This window comes from Carassius carassius, chromosome 42 (assembly GCF_963082965.1).
Source record: "Carassius carassius chromosome 42, fCarCar2.1, whole genome shotgun sequence".
NCBI classification, from domain to species: Eukaryota; Metazoa; Chordata; class Actinopteri; order Cypriniformes; family Cyprinidae; genus Carassius; species Carassius carassius.
The window spans coordinates 26,395,625-26,418,257 of record NC_081796.1 but is presented as its reverse complement, the minus strand read 5'-3'; the positions used below and the strand labels follow the sequence as shown (position 1 = coordinate 26,418,257).

General features: G+C 38.9%; 1 protein-coding gene across 1 annotated transcript; it reads left to right on the top strand.

Moving 5' to 3' along the window:
• The first annotated feature begins 10,833 nt into the window (after window positions 1-10,833).
• On the top strand, window positions 10,834-20,635 carry LOC132124447 (myosin-6-like). Its single transcript, XM_059535448.1, has 39 exons — window positions 10,834-10,925; window positions 11,064-11,112; window positions 11,272-11,480; window positions 11,666-11,809; window positions 11,899-12,055; window positions 12,147-12,174; window positions 12,253-12,358; window positions 12,449-12,541; window positions 12,634-12,697; window positions 12,797-12,895; window positions 12,978-13,081; window positions 13,206-13,344; window positions 13,438-13,556; window positions 13,659-13,808; window positions 13,903-14,073; window positions 14,192-14,501; window positions 14,610-14,686; window positions 14,772-14,977; window positions 15,063-15,186; window positions 15,283-15,419; window positions 15,508-15,763; window positions 15,866-16,108; window positions 16,189-16,365; window positions 16,452-16,597; window positions 16,685-16,775; window positions 16,858-17,247; window positions 17,330-17,456; window positions 17,544-17,662; window positions 17,765-17,961; window positions 18,049-18,232; window positions 18,325-18,490; window positions 18,575-18,699; window positions 18,796-19,104; window positions 19,189-19,392; window positions 19,485-19,781; window positions 19,915-20,019; window positions 20,111-20,206; window positions 20,293-20,427; window positions 20,509-20,635. Exons 3-39 carry the CDS (start codon window positions 11,280-11,282, stop codon window positions 20,527-20,529), a joined length of 5,817 nt encoding a protein of 1,938 aa, XP_059391431.1. The 5' UTR covers window positions 10,834-10,925; window positions 11,064-11,112; window positions 11,272-11,279; the 3' UTR covers window positions 20,530-20,635.
• Window positions 20,636-22,633: the final 1,998 nt, after the last annotated feature.

Here is a 22,633-nt window from a genome sequence, read left to right as displayed (position 1 = left end):
AAATTTCTCGTGATCGACATAACAAAAGTTGTTTTCTCATTATAACGACTTAATTGTCGTTTGACAAAGTTTTTTTTCGTTATTACGATTTAATTTTCTCATTATCTTGAAATAAAAAAGTTGTTTTCTCGTGATCTCGACATAACAAAAGTTGTTTTCTCGTTATCACAACTTCTCTCGTGATCTCTACATAACAAAAGTTGTTTTCTCGTTATCACAACTTCTCTCGTGATCTCTACATAACAAAAGTTGTTTTCTCATTATCAAGACTTAATTTTCTCATTATCTTGACATGACAAAAGTTTTTTCGTTATCACAACTTAATTTTCTCGTGGTCTCAACATAATGGCAGTTTTTTTAAACAATGATTGTTTGATCTACTGTTGCTATAGTAATGAACTTTGACAGGCATCTGATAAACAACAAGGTGCTCTTACTGTAGCCTGTATTTCAGCAAATTTTGCTTCGCCTAGGTAATAACATCTACAATACATAAAGACTGATCAGTCACTGTTAATTTTTCCAGAGACAGTACACCAAAATGTTTGTTTCTGTAATGAACATGTTTAAATGGTCAAAGCAACACCGCAAACACAGGCGGAGTGACTTCAGAAGGATGCAGAACTATTCTAAGATCTTTTAGAGCTGCTAATATTAAACTCACTTTTAATTTTCCCTTCATTTGAAATAAAATTATATGTCATTTGTAATATTTAGTAGTCACTATATGCTGTGACAGATATCATGCGCGTTACAATCTTCTGTTTGAAAATAGAGTTCATGTGTATGTGAAGTATATGTGTGTGTAGAAAAAAAAGATTACAACACTATAGAACAAAACTAAAATAAATTAGCCTATAAACTTTACATATACATCACATTTCTCATCCATATGATTAACAATAAAGATGAATAATAAGGAAAAGAGGCACATCATAAATAGCCTACGTCGTTAAATCCTGTCCTACTGTAGATAAACAGAACATCTCCACTTATTAACTAACAATCATGTGCCTTAAAGAAGCACAAATAAAGATATAGGTGCAAACAGAATACAGTGACGTCAACCTTGGTTTTGATAAACAGTTATTTTAGGACACAGAACGCATTGGTGAAACTCGTGCATCTAGCAAGAACTTAATACACAAAATAATCATATTAATTCAAGCATTTAACATTTCTGAATTAATTAAATGTCAGTAATGAACAATACTGCACAAATTATAGCGATCACGAGGAAGGTCCTATTCTATCCCAAACACGTACAGTAAAGTGGATTTACAGTATACAAAACCTCATCAGTTATATTCAGGTCTATAGTGCCACCTGTTGGCGCAGTTTTGTAACTTCTTAGAGAATAATTTTTGTTATGTCGAGATAACGTTATAAAGAGAAAACCACTCTCATTATGTCGAGATAACGAGAAAATAAAGTCGTTAATACGAGAAAACAACTATCGTTATGTCAAGATAACGAGAAAATTAAGTCATGATAACGAAAAAAAAAACGTTTATGTCATGTCGAGATAATTAGAAAATTAAGTCGTTATAACGAGAAAACAAGAAGTAAAAAAAAGATAATGGATGGCCGATGAGAACTTCCGCACCTTCTGGATTCAAACCAGACACGAATATCCAGAACTCGCAGATCGTGCAACGAAGTTTCTCTTACCATTTAACACTACCTATCTTTACGAGTCGGAAACAAAAAGCAGGAATAGGCTAACAACAGCATGAATGTGAGTAAAAATAAATAAATCAGTTTGTCTCGCAGTCTGACTAATTATTGAAAGAGTTTGTTTGTTTTTGTGAATTTAATTGTAATAAGCATATACGGTGTAGCCTAGGTCTAAAGAGGTATTTCAGTTATTTATTTATTTCCAGCCTTAGTGGGTCATATGTCTGGCATACAAAAAAAAAAGTGGGTCACAGTAGGTAAAAGGTTGCTTTGAAGCCTGAAATGAAGGCCGACACAGTTTTTGTTTAATTCAGCTGTATATACTCTGCAAACAAAATGTGTTTATTTTTAATTGGGGTGGTTCTTTACTATATCCACTGTAAAATATTGTTGGGAGCAGCATTGTTGAATGTTCTGTAAAAATGTGAGCTGTAACAGTCAGTCACCACCACCTTTCGCCACCCTTAAATCTCTCATGGATCATGCTTTCTAAAAAGGTGTCCATGTAGGGCAGAGTGGGCAAGTTGTCACATCTTTCAATATCAATATGAACATTTGTTAAAGGCTTCAAAAAATCTATAAAAAAAACCCCTGCTATATCGCTTTGTTTCTGTACAAAAATGTCCAGTTAGTTAAAATGCATTAAGTATCATGAACTAATGATGAAAAACAATTTATCAATCTAGCGTTGATGCTAATTTATATTAGATTTGGAATATTTTTTCATCCTTAATTTAGGCCCCCTCATAATATGCCAATTTAAATTTTTACTAACTAAAATTTAAAAAAATGTATATGTAGAATTAACATGAACCTACATTCATAAGTGCACTACAAGTGTTGTTCATTGCTAGTTCATGTAACTAATGCATTAACTAATGCATAAGCAAAATGTATTTAATTACACCATGCAAAACAGAAAAAAAGTACAATAAAAGTGGTGATAACTGTCTATAATCTGATGTTTATGAAAAAATACCCCTGAACACAGTTCAGCTGTGCATCATACAGCTGACTTTGATTATAATTTATGTCAGCGTTTACTGTGTACACTTATTTAATCAACATCTATGAATGATTTCAGAAATTTAGTTTGGGGGACATGCTTCACAAATAGAAAAAAAAAACCCATACATTTCTTTAAGGTTTTGTGACATTAACCCATGGACAGTTATAACCAACAACAACTGGAATGAAATTAGTATTTTTTAATTCATCAATTTGTCCATTTACTCGTTTTACTTTATTAGTTCTCACATATTATGACTGTGTGATGGTTTTAGTTTCTTCAACGGTTAAATTCAGTATTTATGAAATTATATTTGGCTTTTATAAAAACTTTTTTCCTGTCAATTAAAACAATGCGACTAAAAATCTGAATGGAAAAAGCATTACCTTCATCCGTGCTTCAGAGGTGTTTGGTCTTCTCCTGCAGGGAGCACAATGTGTGTGTGTTTGACAAACAGTCATTGAAGTGTGGTAAAAACACCAGAAGCAAGAGAGTGAGGGGAGGAAAAAGAAACAATTGCACAGCAGAGGTCAAAAATCTTTCCAATTTACATACAGATAGATAGATTATAAAAATGGAGAGATCCATAAAAATGGGTTGTTTAAATATTTACATATGTTACTGTTTTTGATCATTAACATATGCATCCTAACTCAACTCAAGATCCTGTCAAATGTGCATTTCTAAGAGTCCAAAACAAAAAAAAAACAAATATTATACACTGTGCAAACAGTGCTGAAGATACTAGAACATGCAGAAAATAAGAAATACATTTTTCTATTACGATACTTATTTTGTTAAGGAAAAATAACTAGAAAAATCTGGTTTCCACAACGTGCACTTATGAGCAAAAATCTGCCTTTAAACTTGAAAAATTAAGATTTGAAACTCTTGAAAAATCAATGTGATAACTGTTTTAGCCATCTCGCCCAGCCCTACCTGTATTCTTTGCTTCCATCATACAGCTGGCTTGAGCAAGGGATAATGAAGAAATGACAAGCAACTCAATCAAAGGAGATGGGACGTCCAGTTGGACGCTTGTCGAAGTAAGTCAAACAAACAGACACCCCCTCTATCCTTATTAGCCTGCTCAATGGTCACGATGCACAATGGGTCAAGTCATTAACCTTTTGGTGAGCCGAGGCGTCAAAGAGCCTAAACAGCTGAGAATGAACCGCCTCCGTCTCAGAGAAGAGTGTGGATAGGAATGTTCCACCTCGTCATAGCAGGAGACAGAGCTGGCAGCTGAAGGGAAAAGAGACAGGACATTGGGGTTCTCAGATCTCAAGGCCTTAATGAGGCACTCCACGAAAGTAACCTGCTGCAGACAGTTTCACATTCGACTCACAACCTTGAGAAAACGTCTGCTTGGCCAACCCTCTACATTGCAAGTTAATCATTCGCATATGCAACGAAATCTCCACTCTGAGCGACTAAATGATGTCTCAGATTTTTCTCGCCAGTGTGTGAGCTGGAGGCGGAGTATAAGTTTAGCACATATGTATTTTCACTCGCCGAATACTCAGACTGAGCGCTTCAGAGTTTCACTCTCCATCAAGCGATCTGTGCTGTTTTTCAGTTCATCTGAATGGATGTGCAACGCACCTGTATTTGACGTACCGTAAACTCTAGTGTGAAGGTGCACGAGTCGCTGTCGCTTTGTCTTACACACACAAAGAGAGAGAGAGAGAGAGAGAAAGAGAAAGAGAGAATTGAAACGCTACATGTAAACAATATTCTTTGTTGTATTTTCCTCTTAAAATAATGGCGTTCCTTTGGAATTCTTCAGCTTTTAAGAACTCCTGGGTTTTCCGGTAGTGGGCGGAGCTAATGCGCGAACGGCAATCTCATTGGCTGGCACTCACCTACAGTATTATAGTCTCTATTTTGATTTCAGCAAATCAGTGCAAGCGAACGCACAAAACTTGATTAATATTCATGAATCCAGCAGATCATTAATCCTTAGTAATCCTTAATGCGTTTTATAGTTCTCATTAGTAGAATTTGTATCATCATTATCTAATGAGTATTTTTGTCAAAGTCAAAGTCAAAGTCACCTTTATTTATATAGCGCTTTAAACAAAATACATTGCGTCAAAGCAACTGAACAACATTCATTAGGAAAACAGTGTCAATAATGAAAAAATGAGAGTTAAAGGCAGTTCATCATTGAATTCAGTGATGTCATCTCTGTTCAATTAAATAGTGTCTGTGCATTTATTTGCTATCAAGTCAACGATATCGCTGTAGATGAAGTGTCCCCAACTAAGCAAGCCAGAGGCGACAGCGGCAAGGAACCGAAACTCCATCGGTGACAAAATGGAGAAAAAAACCTTGGGAGAAACCAGGCTCAGTTGGGGGGCCAGTTCTCCTCTGACCAGACGAAACCAGTAGTTCAATTCCAGGCTGCAGCAAAGTCAGATTGTGCAGAAGAATCATCTGTTTCCTGTGGTCTTGTCCTGGTGCTCCTCTGAGACAAGGTCTTTACAGGGGATCTGTATCTGGGGCTCTAGTTGTCCTGGTCTCCGCTGTCTTTAAGGGATGTAGAGGTCCTTTCTAGGTGCTGATCCACCATCTGGTCTGGATACGTACTGGATCCGGGTGACTGCAGTGACCCTCTGATCTGGACACAGACTGGATCTGGTGGCCACGGTGACCTCGGAACAAGAGAGAAACAGACAAATATTAGCGTAGATGCCATTCTTCTAATGATGTAGCAAGTACATAGGGTGTTATGGGAAGTGTTTCCAGTTCCGGTTTACCTAATTAATGCAGCCTAAAAATCCTTTAACGGATTTGGATAATAAAAGCATATTAGTATGTTATGTGTATGCCAGGTTAAAGAGATGGGTCTTTAATCTAGATTTAAACTGCAAGAGTGTGTCTGCCTCCCGAACAATGTTAGGTAGGTTATTCCAGAGTTTAGGCGCCAAATAGGAAAAGGATCTGCCGCCCGCAGTTGATTTTGATATTCTAGGTATAATCAAATTGCCTGAGTCTTGAGAACGTAGCGGACGTAGAGGATTATAATGTAAAAGGAGCTCATTCAAATACTGAGGTGCTAAACCATTCAAGGCTTTATAGGTAATAAGCAATATTTTAAAATCTATACAATGCTTGATAGGGAGCCAGTGCAGTGTTGACAGGACCGGGCTAATATGGTCATACTTCCTGGTTCTAGTAAGAACTCTTGCTGCTGCATTTTGGACTAGCTGTAGTTTGTTTACTAAGCGTACAGAACAACCACCCAATAAAGCATTACAATAATCTAACCTTGAGGTCATAAAAGCATGGATTAACATTTCTGCATTTGACATTGAGAGCATAGACCGTAATTTAGATATATTTTTGAGATGGAATGTTAATGTAAATGTTTTACAAATGCTAGAAACGTGGCTTTCTAAGGAAAGATTGCGATCAAATAGCACACCTAGGTTCCTAACTGATGATGAAGAATTGACAGAGCAACCATCAAGTCTTAGACAGTGTTCTAGGTTATTACAAGCGGAGTTTTTAGGTCCTATAATTAACACCTCTGTTTTTTCAGAATTTAGCAGTAAGAAATTACTCGTAATCCAGTTTTTTATATCGACTATGCAATCCATTAGTTTTTCAAATTGGTGTGTTTCACCGGGCTGCGAAGAAATATAGAGTTGAGTATCATCAGCATAACAGTGAAAGCTAACACCATGTTTCCTGATGATATCTCCCAAGGGTAACATATAAAGCGTGAAGAGTAGCGGCCCTAGTACTGAGCCTTGAGGTACTCCATACTGCACTTGTGATCGATAGGATACATCTTCATTCACTGCACTTCAAAAAAGTGTTTTCGTAGAAAGGGATCTGATATTCAATAAGCCAAGCTTTATCATTTGTTTATCCATATTGCTTCTGTTTTTTATTTGTTGAACCTCAATTAAATTGTTAATCTTAACTTGGTTTGGACGTTTTTTGTTTTTTCTAGTTCGGGGAACAGACACAGTCTCTATAGTGTGATATCTAGGTGAAAAAGTCTCTATGTGCTGAGAATTAACTGACCTCTGTGACGGGAGGCGGCTAGCAGACGGTCGGTTTAGCCAGTGTGTCTGCTTCCTGACCTGGGCCCCAGTTAGTCAAGTATAAACACTAAGACTATTTGCCAAATTTCTAGAGAGAAGAGTGGCGCCACCCCAGGAGGGATGAAGACCATCTCTTTTAAGCAGGTCAGGTCTGCCCCAAAAGCTCGTCCAATTGTCTAAGAAACCTATGTTATTCTGTGGGCACCACTTAGACATCCAGCCATTGAGTGATGACAATCTGCTATGCATTTCATCACCACGGTAAGCAGGGAGGGGACCAGAGCATATTACAGTCTCTGACATCGTGCTTGCAAGTTCACACACCTCTTTAATGTTATTTTTAGTGATCTCCGACTGGAGAAGTCGAACATCATTAGCGCCGGCATGAATAACAATCTTACTGTATTTACGTTTAGTATTAGCCAGCACTTTTAAATTTGCCAAGATGTCAGGCGCTCTGGCTCCCGGTAAACATTTGAATATGGTGGCTGGTGTCTCTATATTCACGTTCCGTACAATAGGATCACCAATAACTAGAGCACTTTCATCAGGTTTCTCAGTGGGTGCATCACTGAGTGGGGAGAACCTGTTTAATGTTTTGATCGGAACAGAAGAGCGGTGTTTTGACCCACGACTACGCTGCCTCACCGTCACCCAGTTGCCCTGCTGCAAGGGCTCTGTTTCCGGAACCGAACAATGTACAGGAATCCCTGAGCTAGACGCATCCAAAGCCGTATCTAGAGCCCTAACATTCTTACTGTCCTCAATTAAAGTTTGGATGCGTGTCTCTAATTCTGAAATCTTCTCTGTCAGCCTAACTATTTCCCTGCATTTATCACATGTGAATCCCTCATCAGCGACAGAGATAGATAAACTGTACATGTGGCAAGAGGTGCAAGAAACAATGATAGGAGAAGCCATTACTCACCGTGCTTGATGAAACTTCTATACTGCGGTTGTTTGATGAACTTGTGAAAAACTGGAGCGAGAGGAGAAAAGAATACAGCGATAGGTTCGAATGAAAACACTAATGACAAGCTAACGAGTGCTAACGCTTTGCAGGTGTACTGCACTCACGGAAATAAAATAAAAGTGAACGATCGAAGTTAATCTGATAAGATTGATCGATAATATCAGAAATATGGTGTGAATTAAGTTATATTTTACCACTTTTAAAAAAAACAGAGAGTGATAGTAAGATAAAAAACTTTAGTAAAAACTTTCTTTTTTTATTGCTTTTATTGCTTTCTTTTTGTCCCATTTTATTTATTTTTTTACAGAAACACTGATTGACCGAAAAAGAACCACCACCTCTCCAGTTAAAATGTTCAGTTAAAATGACTAATATGCATTCAAACATGGTTTGAATCAAGTTTATATCTAATTACTAAAGTTCTATTATTAAATAACATATCTCTCTATATATAGATGTTCTCTTAATTAAACATACGTCATGTAAGCAGCTAATTTTGGGCTGGTGTTTGTATTTGTATTATATTGTCATTGTACAGTTGCAATGTAAAATACAATTATTATTTAAATAACTAATTTTTATTTTACACAGAGGTTAAATCCTTATGCAATGACTGTGACAACTTTAACATTTGAAAGGATACTATGGCAAAGTTATTGCTTTCTTTATTCAAACTGATTTTCTTTTTCATGAATATATGGTTGACCTGAAGAATGAAAACTGTATCATACAAATTATGAAAATTATGAGCTATATCACTGCTTATCGACACTAGGTGTGTGATAATATACTTAGCTCACGAGATGAGACAAAATATTTGGTTCACTACAAGAAGACAATATTTTAAAGCTATTTTTAAGAAATTTTCAATGACAAAATATTTGTCTTTTAATTAAAAAGTAAAAGAAAAAGTAAAATAATGCAGTTGTATTTAGAAATATTTTAACTAATCTAGGGCTGTAACTAATGAGTATTTTGGTAATCAAGTAAACTACTGATTATTTTGACAACAGAGTAATCTGATATTTGTTAATAACACAAACAGACCTAAGTGGAAACCAGGCTTTAGTATGACTTTATATATAAACTAACGGTGACGCAATAATAGTTGGTTCAAATAAAATATCAAAACCAATAAATTACGTGATTGTATTGAACAACACTGTTAAAATACATAATGTAATATGCCTATACATAATACGAACTAACCAACTTAAGCACATTATGTATTAAAACAAATACCTGCAGAGGACGCAGTTTAAATGTTTAAATCCATTCAATTTTAATATTTGGCCGCATGCAGAAACATTTATTTTCAAATCGCGACAATACATTGCATATATACATTGCAATACATTGCAAATTTAGACATAGGCTGATGAATTCTCCTGTGTTGGCAAATGTTTATAAACGATTTACGTTACAAATCTGATTACGCTGAACGGTTTACAAAGCTCTGCTGTTTTATAATTAGCTTTTCTATATAAATATGTGCTAGATGGACATCTTTGACCATTGCGCCTCGCGGCTTTTTGTCGCGCTTCTCCATTCATTATCAGTGCTGCAACTCTGCAATTGGATATTATTGCGCACGACTCCTGTTTACAGGAGCAAAACATTCTGATTTGGCTAGTAATATTAGTTTGGTTGACAGTGAAAGTTGATCCCCTCATACCATTGGTAGGCGAACTCGTGGACTCGAAAGTAATATTAATAAACAAGATTTTATTTATTTTTATAAATGTATGATTTTTTTCCCGCAGCCAAACGCTGCACGCCAGAAATCCCTCAGAACTTTAAGCCCTGTTTACAATTAAATATAACAAATAGCAATATTTAGAATAGACATATTACAACAGTTATACATCTCGTTTTCATTTTTATTTAGTATTTTTTTTATTTTTAGTTAGTAATGTTAACAATATTATTTTTGTTTAAATCGCTTTTTAAAATCTCAAATTGTATCAATTATTTTCCCCTCAAATCATGCACTTTTTAAAATATGTCTAGTATAAGTTCTTTATCTTATTATACGCTATCATTTTAAATTGCAAATGACATTGAAACTCCTCCATCCGTAGTGGGTTTGCAAGTCACAATCAGACAACTTTGAGGATACTAAAATTAAAAAATAGGATCACGTGTTCATCCTAATCCTCATGTTAAAAGATCCCATGGTTCCTAATAAAAGATGCGCTACTTGCAACAATTCACACCACAGCATTTGAAGCACAAAGAGCAGCTGCTGGAGCCCCTCACACTGCAGAGGCCCCCATCTACAGCTGTCTCAGATCCTCAGCAGTGACTGTAAAGAAGCTGAGAAAATGCAGTAAGGTTATCTTTGTCCTCAAGGATAGAGGAAAAACAATGGGATGTCAACAAGTGCAAGAGCCTGAGGTCCAGTGACACAAGCTATGACAATGGAGCCGTAGGTCTATGCTGACCTTACGCTACGGCACAAAAAAGACCAGCTGTTGGTTGTCCGTCACTTCCATCTATAGACACACTTCAATTAGTTTCTCTCCACTTCGCTAATATGGCTGTCTCAAACCGTGACATATTGGAACTTCTACAATGTGTGGAAAAGAACAACCGGATATCTCACAAAAAACGGTGATTGGTGCTAAGCTGACAGTGGTACTTTAGATAAATGGAATTGATTAACGGCTTAAATTAGCAAATTAATAAGTAATCACTGATGTCTTCTTGAACAATAAATCTCTGCTATTGCATTAAGATTTAATATTAATTGGATGCATCATGTTAGCTCTTTACAAAGCATATCTTTATGAGAAACAATGGAGAGGCTGAGCATGACAATGACAATTCTAGCAACATACCATGACAGGTTCACATTGCTCAGATGTCAAGAGGTGTCCTGCTGTACGAGGAAGGGTTCCAAAATAGACTACTGTTGTCCTTTTTGACCTGAGACAACGTCATAAAAGGAGTTCCTGATTAGGATGGTGTTGAAGAATCTTTAAAGCAACATGGGTGTTCTTTTGTCCTTCCTCCTTGAAGCCTATTGTTACATCACACCATATATGTCAACCGCCGGTGAACATCCTATGCCATCCAATCATTTGAAGGTTTATTTAGCAGGACCAGGGTGGGGCATCCACAGTGTACCACCATTTTGGGATCAGTGACTCGCTTTAAAAAGGTAGCATCAACTCTGGAGGGGACACAACACACAGGACAACCCAAGGTAAGAACCTCCAAGCAGAAAGACCAAGAAAGATCTCCAGGACCTCACAATCACTGCTTCCAGAACTGGCACAGAAATATATAACTATTCTAATTTTGGGTTAATGATCAGAATCACAGTATTTTGTTTCGTCCTTAGAGTAACACCAGCTCTGCAGTTATAGTGCACAGAGTCTGACAAACACAAGGTGAGACGTTTTGCATCCCCTAAAAATGTATCTACAGTACTGAAATGCATTTGTTTATCATTTCTGAACGTGTGACGCCAGTTACGTGTTGTTAGTGTTTCTGTGCAGTTTTTTTTTGTCAAGGAAGGATGTTATATTTATAAGGCTGTTTGCTTCTAGGTTTCAGAATGTCTGACGCCGTCATGGCAGAGTTTGGGCCGGCTGCCTCCTTCTTGCGTAAGTCAGACAAGGAGCGTCTGGAGGCCCAGACTCGCCCTTTCGACATGAAGAAGGAATGCTTTGTGCCTGATCCCGAGGTTGAGTACGTCAAAGCCTCGATCACCAGTAGAGATGGTGACAAAGTCACTGTTGAAACTGAATTTGGAAAGGTAAGGATGCTTTGTTTATCAGGATCTCACAATAGTTAGATTTGCTAAGGCTGGCACCACTCAATTTCTTCAAGAAAAAACTTTCAAGAAAAAAGTTTCAATGTGGATTTTACAGTGCAGCTGTGAGGACACTTTAATAATCAAATTGAAAGACTTGTGTAAAGTTACAATTTCTGTTTCAACAGACTCTGACTTTCAAGGAGGCTGATGTTCATCCTCAGAACCCGCCAAAGTTTGATAAAATTGAGGACATGGCGATGTTCACCTTCCTGCATGAGCCAGCTGTGCTGTTTAACCTCAAAGAGCGTTACGCAGCCTGGATGATCTACGTGAGTGATGAATGAGACAGTCTAAATTAATCTACTGCAGTTATTTGCTTGTATAATTGTACTGAACTGATTCATCTGCCTCATTACAGACCTATTCAGGGCTGTTCTGTGTCACTGTCAACCCCTACAAGTGGCTGCCGGTGTACGATGCCTCTGTGGTCAAAGCCTACAGAGGGAAGAAGAGGACTGAAGCTCCTCCTCACATCTTCTCCATCTCTGATAACGCCTACCAGTACATGCTGTCAGGTTAGAAAACGCATTTTAGATTTATTCAACTAAATTTATACTGTAAAATATTAGACATAAAACTTTTTTCTTTGTGAATTTCACCCAACAGACAGAGAGAACCAGTCTGTCCTGATCACGTAAGTCATTTCAGCCTCACTCTTTTGTGAGATTAAATGTGTTTAAATGATAAAACCGTCTGCCGTTTTAATCCACAGTGGAGAATCTGGTGCTGGAAAGACTGTGAACACCAAAAGAGTCATCCAGTACTTTGCCAGCATTGCTGCTGTTTCTGGTAAAAAAGATGCAGCTTCTGAGAAGAAGGTACTAAAATAAAACTATAAATATTGCTTCATTTTTTAAATTTTATTGTGTTCATTTGAAGATTTAAAAAATGAAATGATTTGTTTATAGGGTACTCTGGAAGATCAAATCATCCAAGCTAACCCTGCCCTGGAGGCCTTTGGCAATGCCAAGACCATCAGAAATGACAACTCCTCCCGATTTGTAAGTCCTTCTTCATAGTGGAGAAAGCATTGGTGCTAAACTTCCTAAATAACATGTATATGTGATTATTAATTATTTTTCTAACTGACCAGGGTAAATTCATCCGAATTCACTTCGGTGTAAGTGGAAAATTGGCTTCTGCAGATATTGAAACTTGTGAGTATGCTTTATATTATTACGGTTATGACTGAAAAACTATAGTACAGACAAATATATTTGACGCAGAAATCATTTTGGCAATTTTCCTAATTTTAGATCTGCTTGAGAAGTCTCGTGTCACTTATCAGCTCAAGGCTGAGAGAGACTACCACATCTTCTACCAGATCTTGTCTCAGAAGAAGCCAGAACTGCTGGGTAAAATAACCTGTCACATCTATTGCATTACTGTTTCTAATTAGAAGAGTATTTTCTGATCTATGTTCCCATTTCTTCTTAGAGATGCTGCTCATCACCAACAACCCCTATGACTACTCCTTCATCTCCCAAGGAGAGACACAAGTGCAGTCTATTGATGATGCTGAAGAACTGATTGCCACTGACGTTAGTAACATATCTCCATATCAAACAAAATATACATAAATTAGAATGGTTGTGAAATGCCACAAAAAAAGATAATAAAAGTAGACTTATATTATTGCTTTCTCATGATTCTTTCGAATGGCAGGAAGCGTTTGATGTGCTGGGCTTCACTGCGGATGAAAAGGCAGGCATCTACAAGCTGACTGGTGCTGTCATGCACTACGGCAACATGAGGTTCAAGCAGAAGCAGCGAGAGGAACAGGCAGAGGCTGATGGGACTGAGGGTCAGTGATGTTGTACAATCATTACCACTGCCACTGGTGACCTTTTGATAAACGGTTCTAAAAATAAAAAAATTAAACTTTTTTCTTTACAAGATGCTGACAAAGTTGCATATCTGATGGGCTTGAACTCTGCTGATCTCATCAAGGGTTTGTGCCACCCGAGAGTCAAAGTAGGAAATGAGTGGGTCACCAAGGGACAGAGTGTCCAACAGGTGAAGAAACTAATGTAAAAATAATGTAAAATGTAGAGCTTGGGAATCACATTACAACAACAACAGAAAAGCAATATTTTAATGTTCTTCCACTCCTTTCAGGTGTACTACTCTATTGGTGCTCTGGCAAAGTCAGTGTATGAGAAGATGTTTCTCTGGATGGTTGTGAGAATCAACCAATCCCTGGACACAAAACAGCCTCGCCAGTACTTCATTGGTGTGCTGGACATTGCAGGATTTGAGATCTTTGATGTAAGATCAATAGATTTATGTTATTCTAAAACGAATAAAACAAGCAGTGCATCCTGTTTCGCCATTGTGATTCTACAATATTTTCCACCTGCAGTTCAACACCTTTGAGCAGCTGTGCATCAACTTCACTAATGAGAAGTTGCAGCAGTTCTTCAACCATCACATGTTTGTTCTGGAGCAAGAGGAATACAAGAAGGAGGGTATTGAATGGGAGTTCATTGACTTTGGCATGGACTTAGCGGCTTGTATTGAGTTAATTGAGAAGGTGGGTTTATGTGCAGAAATATTTATTATAATTATAAATTAGAACTTTTGTTTTGTGTGTTCTTGCTTTTTCATATTATTTACACTATATTTTTTCCATTATATTTTGTTTTCTGTAGCCTATGGGTATCATGTCCATCCTTGAAGAGGAGTGCATGTTCCCCAAAGCCAGTGATGCAACATTCAAAGCTAAGCTTTATGACAACCACTTGGGTAAGAATCCTACTTTCCAGAAGCCCAGGATTGTCAAGGGTAAACCAGAGGCGCATTTCTCCTTGGTTCACTACGCCGGCATTGTTGACTACAACATCTCAAACTGGCTGGTGAAGAACAAGGATCCCCTTAATGAGACGGTTGTTGGACTCTTCCAAAAGTCTACTGTGAAGCTGCTGTCGGTCCTGTTTGCTGGATATTCTGGGGCTGACTCAGGTGTGTACTGACCTTCAGTAAACCGTATTCAGTATACTTTTTTTCTGGGTTTGAACTGTAATGTAACATGCTAAAACACTTTTATTTTACATTTTATGTTGGTTTCAGCCCAAGATGCCAAGGGAGGTAAAGGAGGGGGCAAAAAGAAGGGGTCGTCTTTCCAGACTGTGTCAGCCCTTCATAGGGTAAGGATTATTGAAACAAATGATCAAAACAAAAAGTTCAAAATTGCATACCTTACAATGTTATGGTTTGTTTTTCCAATCACAGGAGAACTTGAACAAGCTGATGACCAACTTGAGGTCAACTCACCCTCATTTTGTGCGTTGCCTGATTCCCAATGAGACTAAGACTCCTGGGGCGATGGAGAATCCTCTGGTCATGCACCAGCTGCGCTGTAACGGTGTGCTGGAGGGCATCAGAATCTGCAGAAAGGGCTTCCCCAACAGGATCCTGTATGGAGATTTCAAGCAGAGGTGAACAACCTGAAAGAGACACTAAAATAAAGACTGAAACAAAATGTTAATGCACAGTGGGTAAAAATTTTGTACCTCTTGTTAGATACCGTATTCTGAATCCATCTGCTATCCCCGAGGGTCAGTTCATTGACAACAAGAAAGCTGCTGAGAAACTGCTGGGCTCACTGGACCTTGACCACAGCCAGTACAAGTTAGGACATACTAAGGTATAAAATATTCTAACAAAATTTCTCTTCAAATAGCCAATTCAAATGATCATAATACAGAAAGTGTAAATAAATATTGACATATATTTTGTAAAGGTGTTCTTCAAAGCTGGTCTGCTGGGTACCCTTGAAGAGTTGAGAGATGACCGTCTTGCACTTATCATTACTGGTATTCAAGCAAGAGCTCGTGGTATTCTCTCAAGAATTGAGTTCCAGAAAATTGTTGAGCGCAGGTTAGTATAATTGTAATGTCTTCTTATTATATTGAAGATGATATCCGTCACTTTTATCTAAATTAATATACACTGAATTACTTTGCAGAGATTCTTTGTTGGTGATCCAGTGGAACGTACGTGCCTTCATGGGTGTCAAGAACTGGCCCTGGATGAAGCTCTACTTCAAGATTAAGCCTCTGCTTAAATCTGCAGAGACTGAAAAAGAAATGGCCAACATGAAGGAAGAGTTCACCAAGCTGAAAGAGGCTTATGCAAAATCCGAAGCCCGCAAAAAGGAACTTGAGGAAAAGATGGTTTCTCTTCTCCAAGAGAAAAATGACCTCCAGCTTGCAATGCAGTCTGTAAGTAAACATTGAAAAATGTCTTTTCACATTTCACAAATCCACCCCCCCCCCCCAAAAAAGAAATGCCTATAAATTATCTTTTTTTTCTTTCTTTGATAGGAGCAAGATAATCTTTGCGATGCTGAGGAGAGATGTGAGGGTCTGATCAAGAGCAAGATCCAGCTTGAAGCCAAAGTCAAAGAGCTGACTGAGAGACTGGAGGATGAAGAAGAAATGAATGCTGAGTTGGTTGCAAAGAAACGAAAGCTGGAGGATGAATGTTCTGAGCTCAAGAAGGACATTGATGATCTTGAACTCACTCTGGCCAAAGTGGAAAAAGAGAAACACGCCACTGAGAACAAGGTTAGCTGTTATACCTCCTGCAGTTTTTTCAGCATTACACATTCTTTGAGTGTTTGCTGATCTAATATCCTTTTGCTTAGGTTAAAAATCTCACAGAGGAAATGTCAGCACTTGATGAGATCATTGCTAAGCTGACAAAAGAGAAGAAAGCTCTACAGGAAGCCCATCAGCAAGCGCTGGATGACCTCCAGAGTGAGGAAGACAAAGTCAACACTCTCACCAAAGCCAAAGCCAAGCTGGAGCAACAAGTGGATGATGTGAGTACAATAAATTCTACTCTAAACATCTTAAATATGATGTAATATGTACAATGTAAATTAATAATGTGTTATATTATAATAAGCTTGAGGGATCTTTGGAGCAAGAAAAGAAGCTACGTATGGATCTTGAAAGGGCAAAGAGAAAGCTGGAGGGTGATTTAAAATTGACTCAGGAGAGCATTATGGACTTGGAAAATGATAAACAGCAAATGGAGGAGAAGCTGAAGAAGTAAGAACATGTCAAACAATTAAGATACATTTTAGCAACAACAAAAATATATATAGAATAAAATTTCTCATCAATTTCACCTTAAAGAAAGGACTTTGAAATTGGCCAGCTCAATAGCAAAATTGAGGATGAACAAGCCCTTGGTGCCCAGCTCCAGAAGAAACTGAAGGAGCTGCAGGTATGTGTAAACCAAACATGGATTAATCATATAAAAATAATCATTTAAATGTATTATGATTCCTATTAAAACCAATTTCTAGGCTCGGATTGAAGAGCTGGAGGAAGAGCTGGAGGCTGAGAGAGCCGCTCGTGCCAAAGTTGAGAAACAGAGAGCTGATCTGTCCCGAGAACTGGAGGAGATCAGTGAGAGGTTGGAGGAGGCTGGTGGAGCCACTGCTGTCCAGATTGAGATGAACAAGAAACGTGAAGCTGAGTTCCAGAAGCTGCGAAGAGACCTTGAAGAGGCCACTCTTCAACATGAGGCCACCGCGGCTACTCTGAGGAAGAAACATTCTGACAGTGTGGCCGATCTGGGAGAACAGATTGATAACCTTCAGAGAGTGAAGCAGAAGCTGGAGAAAGAGAAGAGTGAATTGAAGTTAGAGCTTGATGATGTGGTGTCCAACATGGAGCAGATTGTCAAGTCAAAGGTTAGTGTTTACAAATAAAACCGATTACATGAGACCGCAATGTAAAATCAATATAACTCACTTTTTCAATATATGTACCTAGAGCAACCTGGAGAAAATGTGCAGAACTCTGGAAGACCAGATGAGTGAGTACAGGACCAAAGCTGAGGAAGGTCAGCGCACAATCAATGACTTCTCCATGCAAAAAGCCAAGCTACAAACTGAGAATGGTAAGGTCACTCATTTTTTTTTTTTTTACAACTTTCAGTTTACAATGTTAAAATTGGTAATCAATACAAACTAATTTGGCATTTCAGGTGAACTGTCCAGACAGCTAGAGGAGAAAGACTCCCTGGTGTCTCAGTTGACCAGAGGCAAGCAGTCCTACACTCAGCAGATTGAAGACCTCAAGAGACAGCTAGAGGAAGAGATCAAGGTTTGTTTTGCAATCTATAATGTTTTTCCACAAGCTGAACCATTTTGATACACAACAGGACACCTGAAATCACATCCAAGCAACTGACTATTTTTTCTTTAGGCTAAGAATGCCCTGGCCCATGCAGTTCAATCTGCTCGTCATGATGCTGATCTGTTGAGGGAACAGTACGAGGAGGAGCAAGAAGCCAAAGCTGAACTGCAGCGGAGTCTTTCCAAGGCAAACTCTGAGGTGGCTCAGTGGAGAACTAAGTATGAAACCGATGCCATCCAGAGAACTGAGGAGCTGGAGGATGCTAAGTAAGTAGAGGGAGATATACTATTTGGTTTTCAGATGTTTAATTATTTTTAATCAATTGTTATATATGTCCTTACTGAAACAATCAGGAAAAAATTGGCTCAGCGTCTGCAAGATGCAGAAGAAGCTGTGGAAGCAGTCAATGCTAAGTGCTCCTCTCTGGAGAAGACCAAGCACAGGCTGCAGAATGAGATTGAAGATCTCATGGTGGATGTAGAGAGATCCAATGCTGCTGCCGCTGCTCTAGACAAGAAGCAAAGAAACTTTGACAAGGTAATACAAACAAATGAAGATTTCATAATATTATTATTACTGTGGTCATTTTACTAGTTATTAACTAAGCACCTAATTAAATGCCTAATTAGGTTTTGGCTGAGTGGAAGCAAAAGTATGAGGAGTCTCAGAGTGAACTAGAAAGTGTCCAGAAAGAGTCTAGATCTCTGAGCACTGAACTGTTCAAACTGAAGAACTCTTATGAAGAGGTCCTGGATCATCTTGAGACCATGAAGAGAGAGAACAAGAACCTCCAAGGTAACTATATTTTGGTTACCTGCTGAATTAACAGATGTTATCTTCACCATGCTTTGGCTTAACAGTTATGTTTCTGTCTAACAGAGGAAATCTCTGACCTCACTGAGCAACTTGGAGAGTCAGGAAAAAGCATCCATGAGTTGGAGAAAATTAGAAAGCAGCTGGAGCAGGAAAAAGCAGAGATCCAGACAGCCTTGGAGGAGGCTGAGGTAACCTTAAATTATCCTTTCTTTTTTGTTCACATAAGGCTGATTCTGGACAAAGGACTTCTTTGTACAAAGGAAATCTTTCTTTCACTTTGAAAGGGCTCACTTGAACACGAGGAAGGGAAGATCTTAAGAGCTCAACTGGAGTTTAATCAAGTAAAGGCTGATATTGAACGTAAACTGACTGAGAAAGATGAAGAGATGGAGCAGTCCAAGAGGAACCAGCAGAGAATGATTGATACCCTTCAGAGCTCACTGGAATCAGAGACTCGCAGCAGGAATGAAGCTCTCAGACTGAAGAAGAAGATGGAGGGAGACCTCAATGAGATGGAGATTCAGCTCAGCCAGGCTAACAGACAGGCATCAGAAGCCCAGAAGCAACTCAAGGGTCTTCATGGACATCTCAAGGTATGATGAATCTTCAATTCAGATTTGATGTCAAATCTGACATAATTCTGCAGTCTTTTCATTTCCACATCTTGTACTTCACAGGATTCCCAACTGCAGCTGGATGACGCTCTGCGCAGTAATGATGATCTCAAAGAGAACATTGCGATTGTGGAGAGACGCAACAATCTGCTGCAGGCAGAACTGGATGAGCTGAGATCAATGGTGGAACAGACTGAGAGAGGAAGGAAACTGGCTGAGCAGGAACTGCTGGACGTCAGTGAGAGAGTCCAGCTCCTGCATTCTCAGGTATGACACCTCTGTACTAGATAAACAGTACTAGTAAAACCCTCACAAGATTATCTAGAGACTATATGAATGTCCATGTGGTCTATGTCTAGAACACCAGTCTGCTGAATCAGAAGAAGAAGCTGGAGGGAGATAATACTCAGCTTCAGACTGAGGTTGAGGAGGCAGTGCAGGAGTGCAGGAATGCTGAGGAAAAAGCCAAGAAGGCCATCACTGATGCTGCAATGATGGCAGAAGAGCTGAAGAAGGAGCAGGACACCAGTGCTCATCTGGAGCGCATGAAGAAGAACATGGAGCAGACCATCAAGGACCTACAGCACCGTCTGGATGAAGCTGAGCAGATCGCAATGAAGGGAGGCAAGAAGCAGGTCCAGAAACTGGAAGCCAGGGTTAGTTAATCATATTCAGTTCTTTATGATGTATTATATTTTCATAAATTTTCTAAAGACGATTAGTATTATCCATAAATATTTGCATTCAGAGCCTCAAAGTTGGTTAATTTAAGATTTTTGGTTTGGGTAGGTGAGAGAGCTGGAAAATGAAGTGGAGATAGAACAGAGAAAGGCGAGCGAGTCTGTGAAAGGAGTGCGTAAATATGAGAGACGCATCAAGGAGCTCACCTACCAGGTCACTTTCTCTGATATATAAATGAATGCTTTTTTATATTATTTGTACTAAATCGATGACAATGAAGTCACTTTGTATCCTCTGTTTGCAGACTGAGGAGGACCGTAAGAATCTGGCACGTCTTCAGGACCTTGTGGACAAACTCCAGCTGAAGGTCAAGTCCTACAAGAGAGCTGCTGAGGAGGCTGTAAGTAAATAATTTCACTCAGATATTTAAGTATTGTTATCTCCGTATTATTCTTAACCATGTGTATTTGTTATGGTGTCTTTCAGGAGGAACAGGCGAATGCAAACCTGGGCAAGTTCCGTAAGATTCAGCATGAGCTGGATGAAGCAGAGGAGAGGGCTGATATTGCTGAGTCTCAGGTCAACAAGATGAGAGCCAAGAGCCGTGATTCAGGATCCAAGGTATTTTTATTTTTTTGTCCAATTAAAAATTCTGATATAGTACAGCATGATACTTACATTCATTTTGCTATCTTATTACAGAAAGGACATGATGAAGAGTAATCCCCCAATATAAAGCTTTTGTTTGCTGTGAAACCACATTCATGTACTGGTTCTGATGAAGCAATAAACTTTTTTTATCGCAATTCTGAATTCTTGTGTCTGTGGCTTTCTTTTCCATTACTGCTTTATCGTTCAGTCTCACTGTGCATCTAAAGAATGAAAGTAGGCATTAAGGGTGTGATGGAAAAAACAAACATGTTGGAAATGTATTAAGTCTGTGAGTAAATACGTCAAATGGTACTAAGTGCAAGTTGTGGTTTTTCTTATACTTGAAGTATATTATATTTTACTATGAAACACCATAACTGATTACAATACATTTAGGGTCACTGTTGGTGAAATGGGTGTCCTAAGCAGGATTGTATAGTTCTGCTCCCTCCCTCAAATATTATGGAAGTAAAAAACAAACAAACAAACACCTACTACAGGGGTCAAAATAGTAATTTAATAAAATATAAAAGTAAATTAATTAATTAAATGGTATTATTTACATATAACAATTGTAGCTATAGACAGGTATGGTTATGATTTTAATACAGTTGTCTGATTGATTGAATTGATTGATTGAATCACGCAAAAGAAATGTAAGCATTTAACGATAAAATCATGGTTATTTTATTTATTTATTTTTTTTTAGAAATTATTGAGGCTGTGTCATTTATAGCAAAAAGGTTGCCAAAAATTATGATTAAGCAGATATTTGAATTAAATGTTTGGTCAGTAGCATATATTAAACAGCCTATTTAATCGTCCGGTGAGTAAAACAGCAGGAATTTCCAGTCCTTTGGCACCCTTTGCAGGCATTTGTAATAGCATGCAATGTACATAAATTGTTTATTCTGTATTACAATAATATAATTATCAATTAGCCAATTATTATGTCTTCATTGTTTTTGCATCGAACACTATGGGAAACACCCTGTGCGTGACCACGCTCTGAATCACATGTGTATACATCAGCCCATTGGAAAGCCAGGACCAGGAAGCTTAAAAGCCTGTGTGGCAGTGCCGGCGTCAGCCTCTAGGAATGAAGCAAGTGCTAGCAGGGTGCTGGGAGTATGGCTTCGAGATGCAGCGTCTCGTTCCCTCGAGGAACCATGGTTACATACGTAACCTGAGACGTTCCTCTTCAGGAACTTGATGCGTCGAATGCTATGGGGAACAAGGTGCCCACGCCACTAGACTTCCAAATCCCTGCATAGTGTGTATCCGAAGAGCACAGCTAAGGCAAGAGAACAGAAGAGCTCGCATATCTAGGCCATAGAACCTTACAAAGGTGGAGGGAGTGGACCATCCCGCAGCGTTGCAGATGTCCTGCATGGATACACCTGCTAAGAAGGCTGCCATACCCAGTGTGGACTGAACCTTGACTCCCATCGATGAGGCAAAGGTCTACAACTCTCTTCAGAGAAGTAATCGCCAACAGGAAAGCAGTCTTTTTAGTCAGATGACGATCTGATATCTCAAGAATTGGCTTGAATGGAGCTTTACAGAGAGCCTTTAACACCACAACCAAGCCCCACGGGGGAACACGGGACCGTACTGGGGGTTGTGCTATGAGCTGTGCCCCGTCAGGGGCCACACCCACAGTTTCCACAACTCCGAACTATCATACCCCTGCGCCTGTGAGAGTAGATCTCTCCTGACTGGAATCTCCCATGGAGAGCCGTCGAGGAGTGAGATCAGATCTGAGAACCATACTCGGCCATAACCTCTTAACCATAACAGCTTAACCTCATCCCGGCGTACTCACGCCAGAACTCCCGGGAGTACAGCGATCAGGGGAAAAGTGTACAGACGAAGCCTCGGCCAAGTCTGTAGCATAGCGTTCAGTCCCAGAGGAGCTGGATGAACTAGAGAGAACCAGAGGGGACATTGCGATGCCTCCTGAGTTGCAAATAGGTCCACTTGAGCCTGGCCAAAAACTCTCCATATCTGCTTCACCGACTTGGGGTGAAGCATCCATTCCCCGGGCCTAGTCTCCTGTCTCGACAGGACAGCTGCTCCCGTATTGAGATATCCAGGAATGTATACAGCTCTGAGTGAGAGGAGTTTGCACTGAGCATTCACCCTGGGAGGAAGTAGCCGCAGTGCGGGCTTCCGA

What these genes read in the sequence shown, in the direction of transcription:
- LOC132124447 (XM_059535448.1), top strand. Translation starts at nt 11,280, where the DNA reads ATGTCTGACGCCGTCATGGCAGAGTTTGGGCCGGCTGCCTCCTTCTTG. An exon ending in ATGCAGCTTCTGAGAAGAAG is followed by an intron (nt 12,359 to 12,448) that starts GTACTAAAATAA and finishes ATTTGTTTATAG; the next exon opens with GGTACTCTGGAAGATCAAAT. An exon ending in AACACGCCACTGAGAACAAG is followed by an intron (nt 16,109 to 16,188) that starts GTTAGCTGTTAT and finishes CCTTTTGCTTAG; the next exon opens with GTTAAAAATCTCACAGAGGA.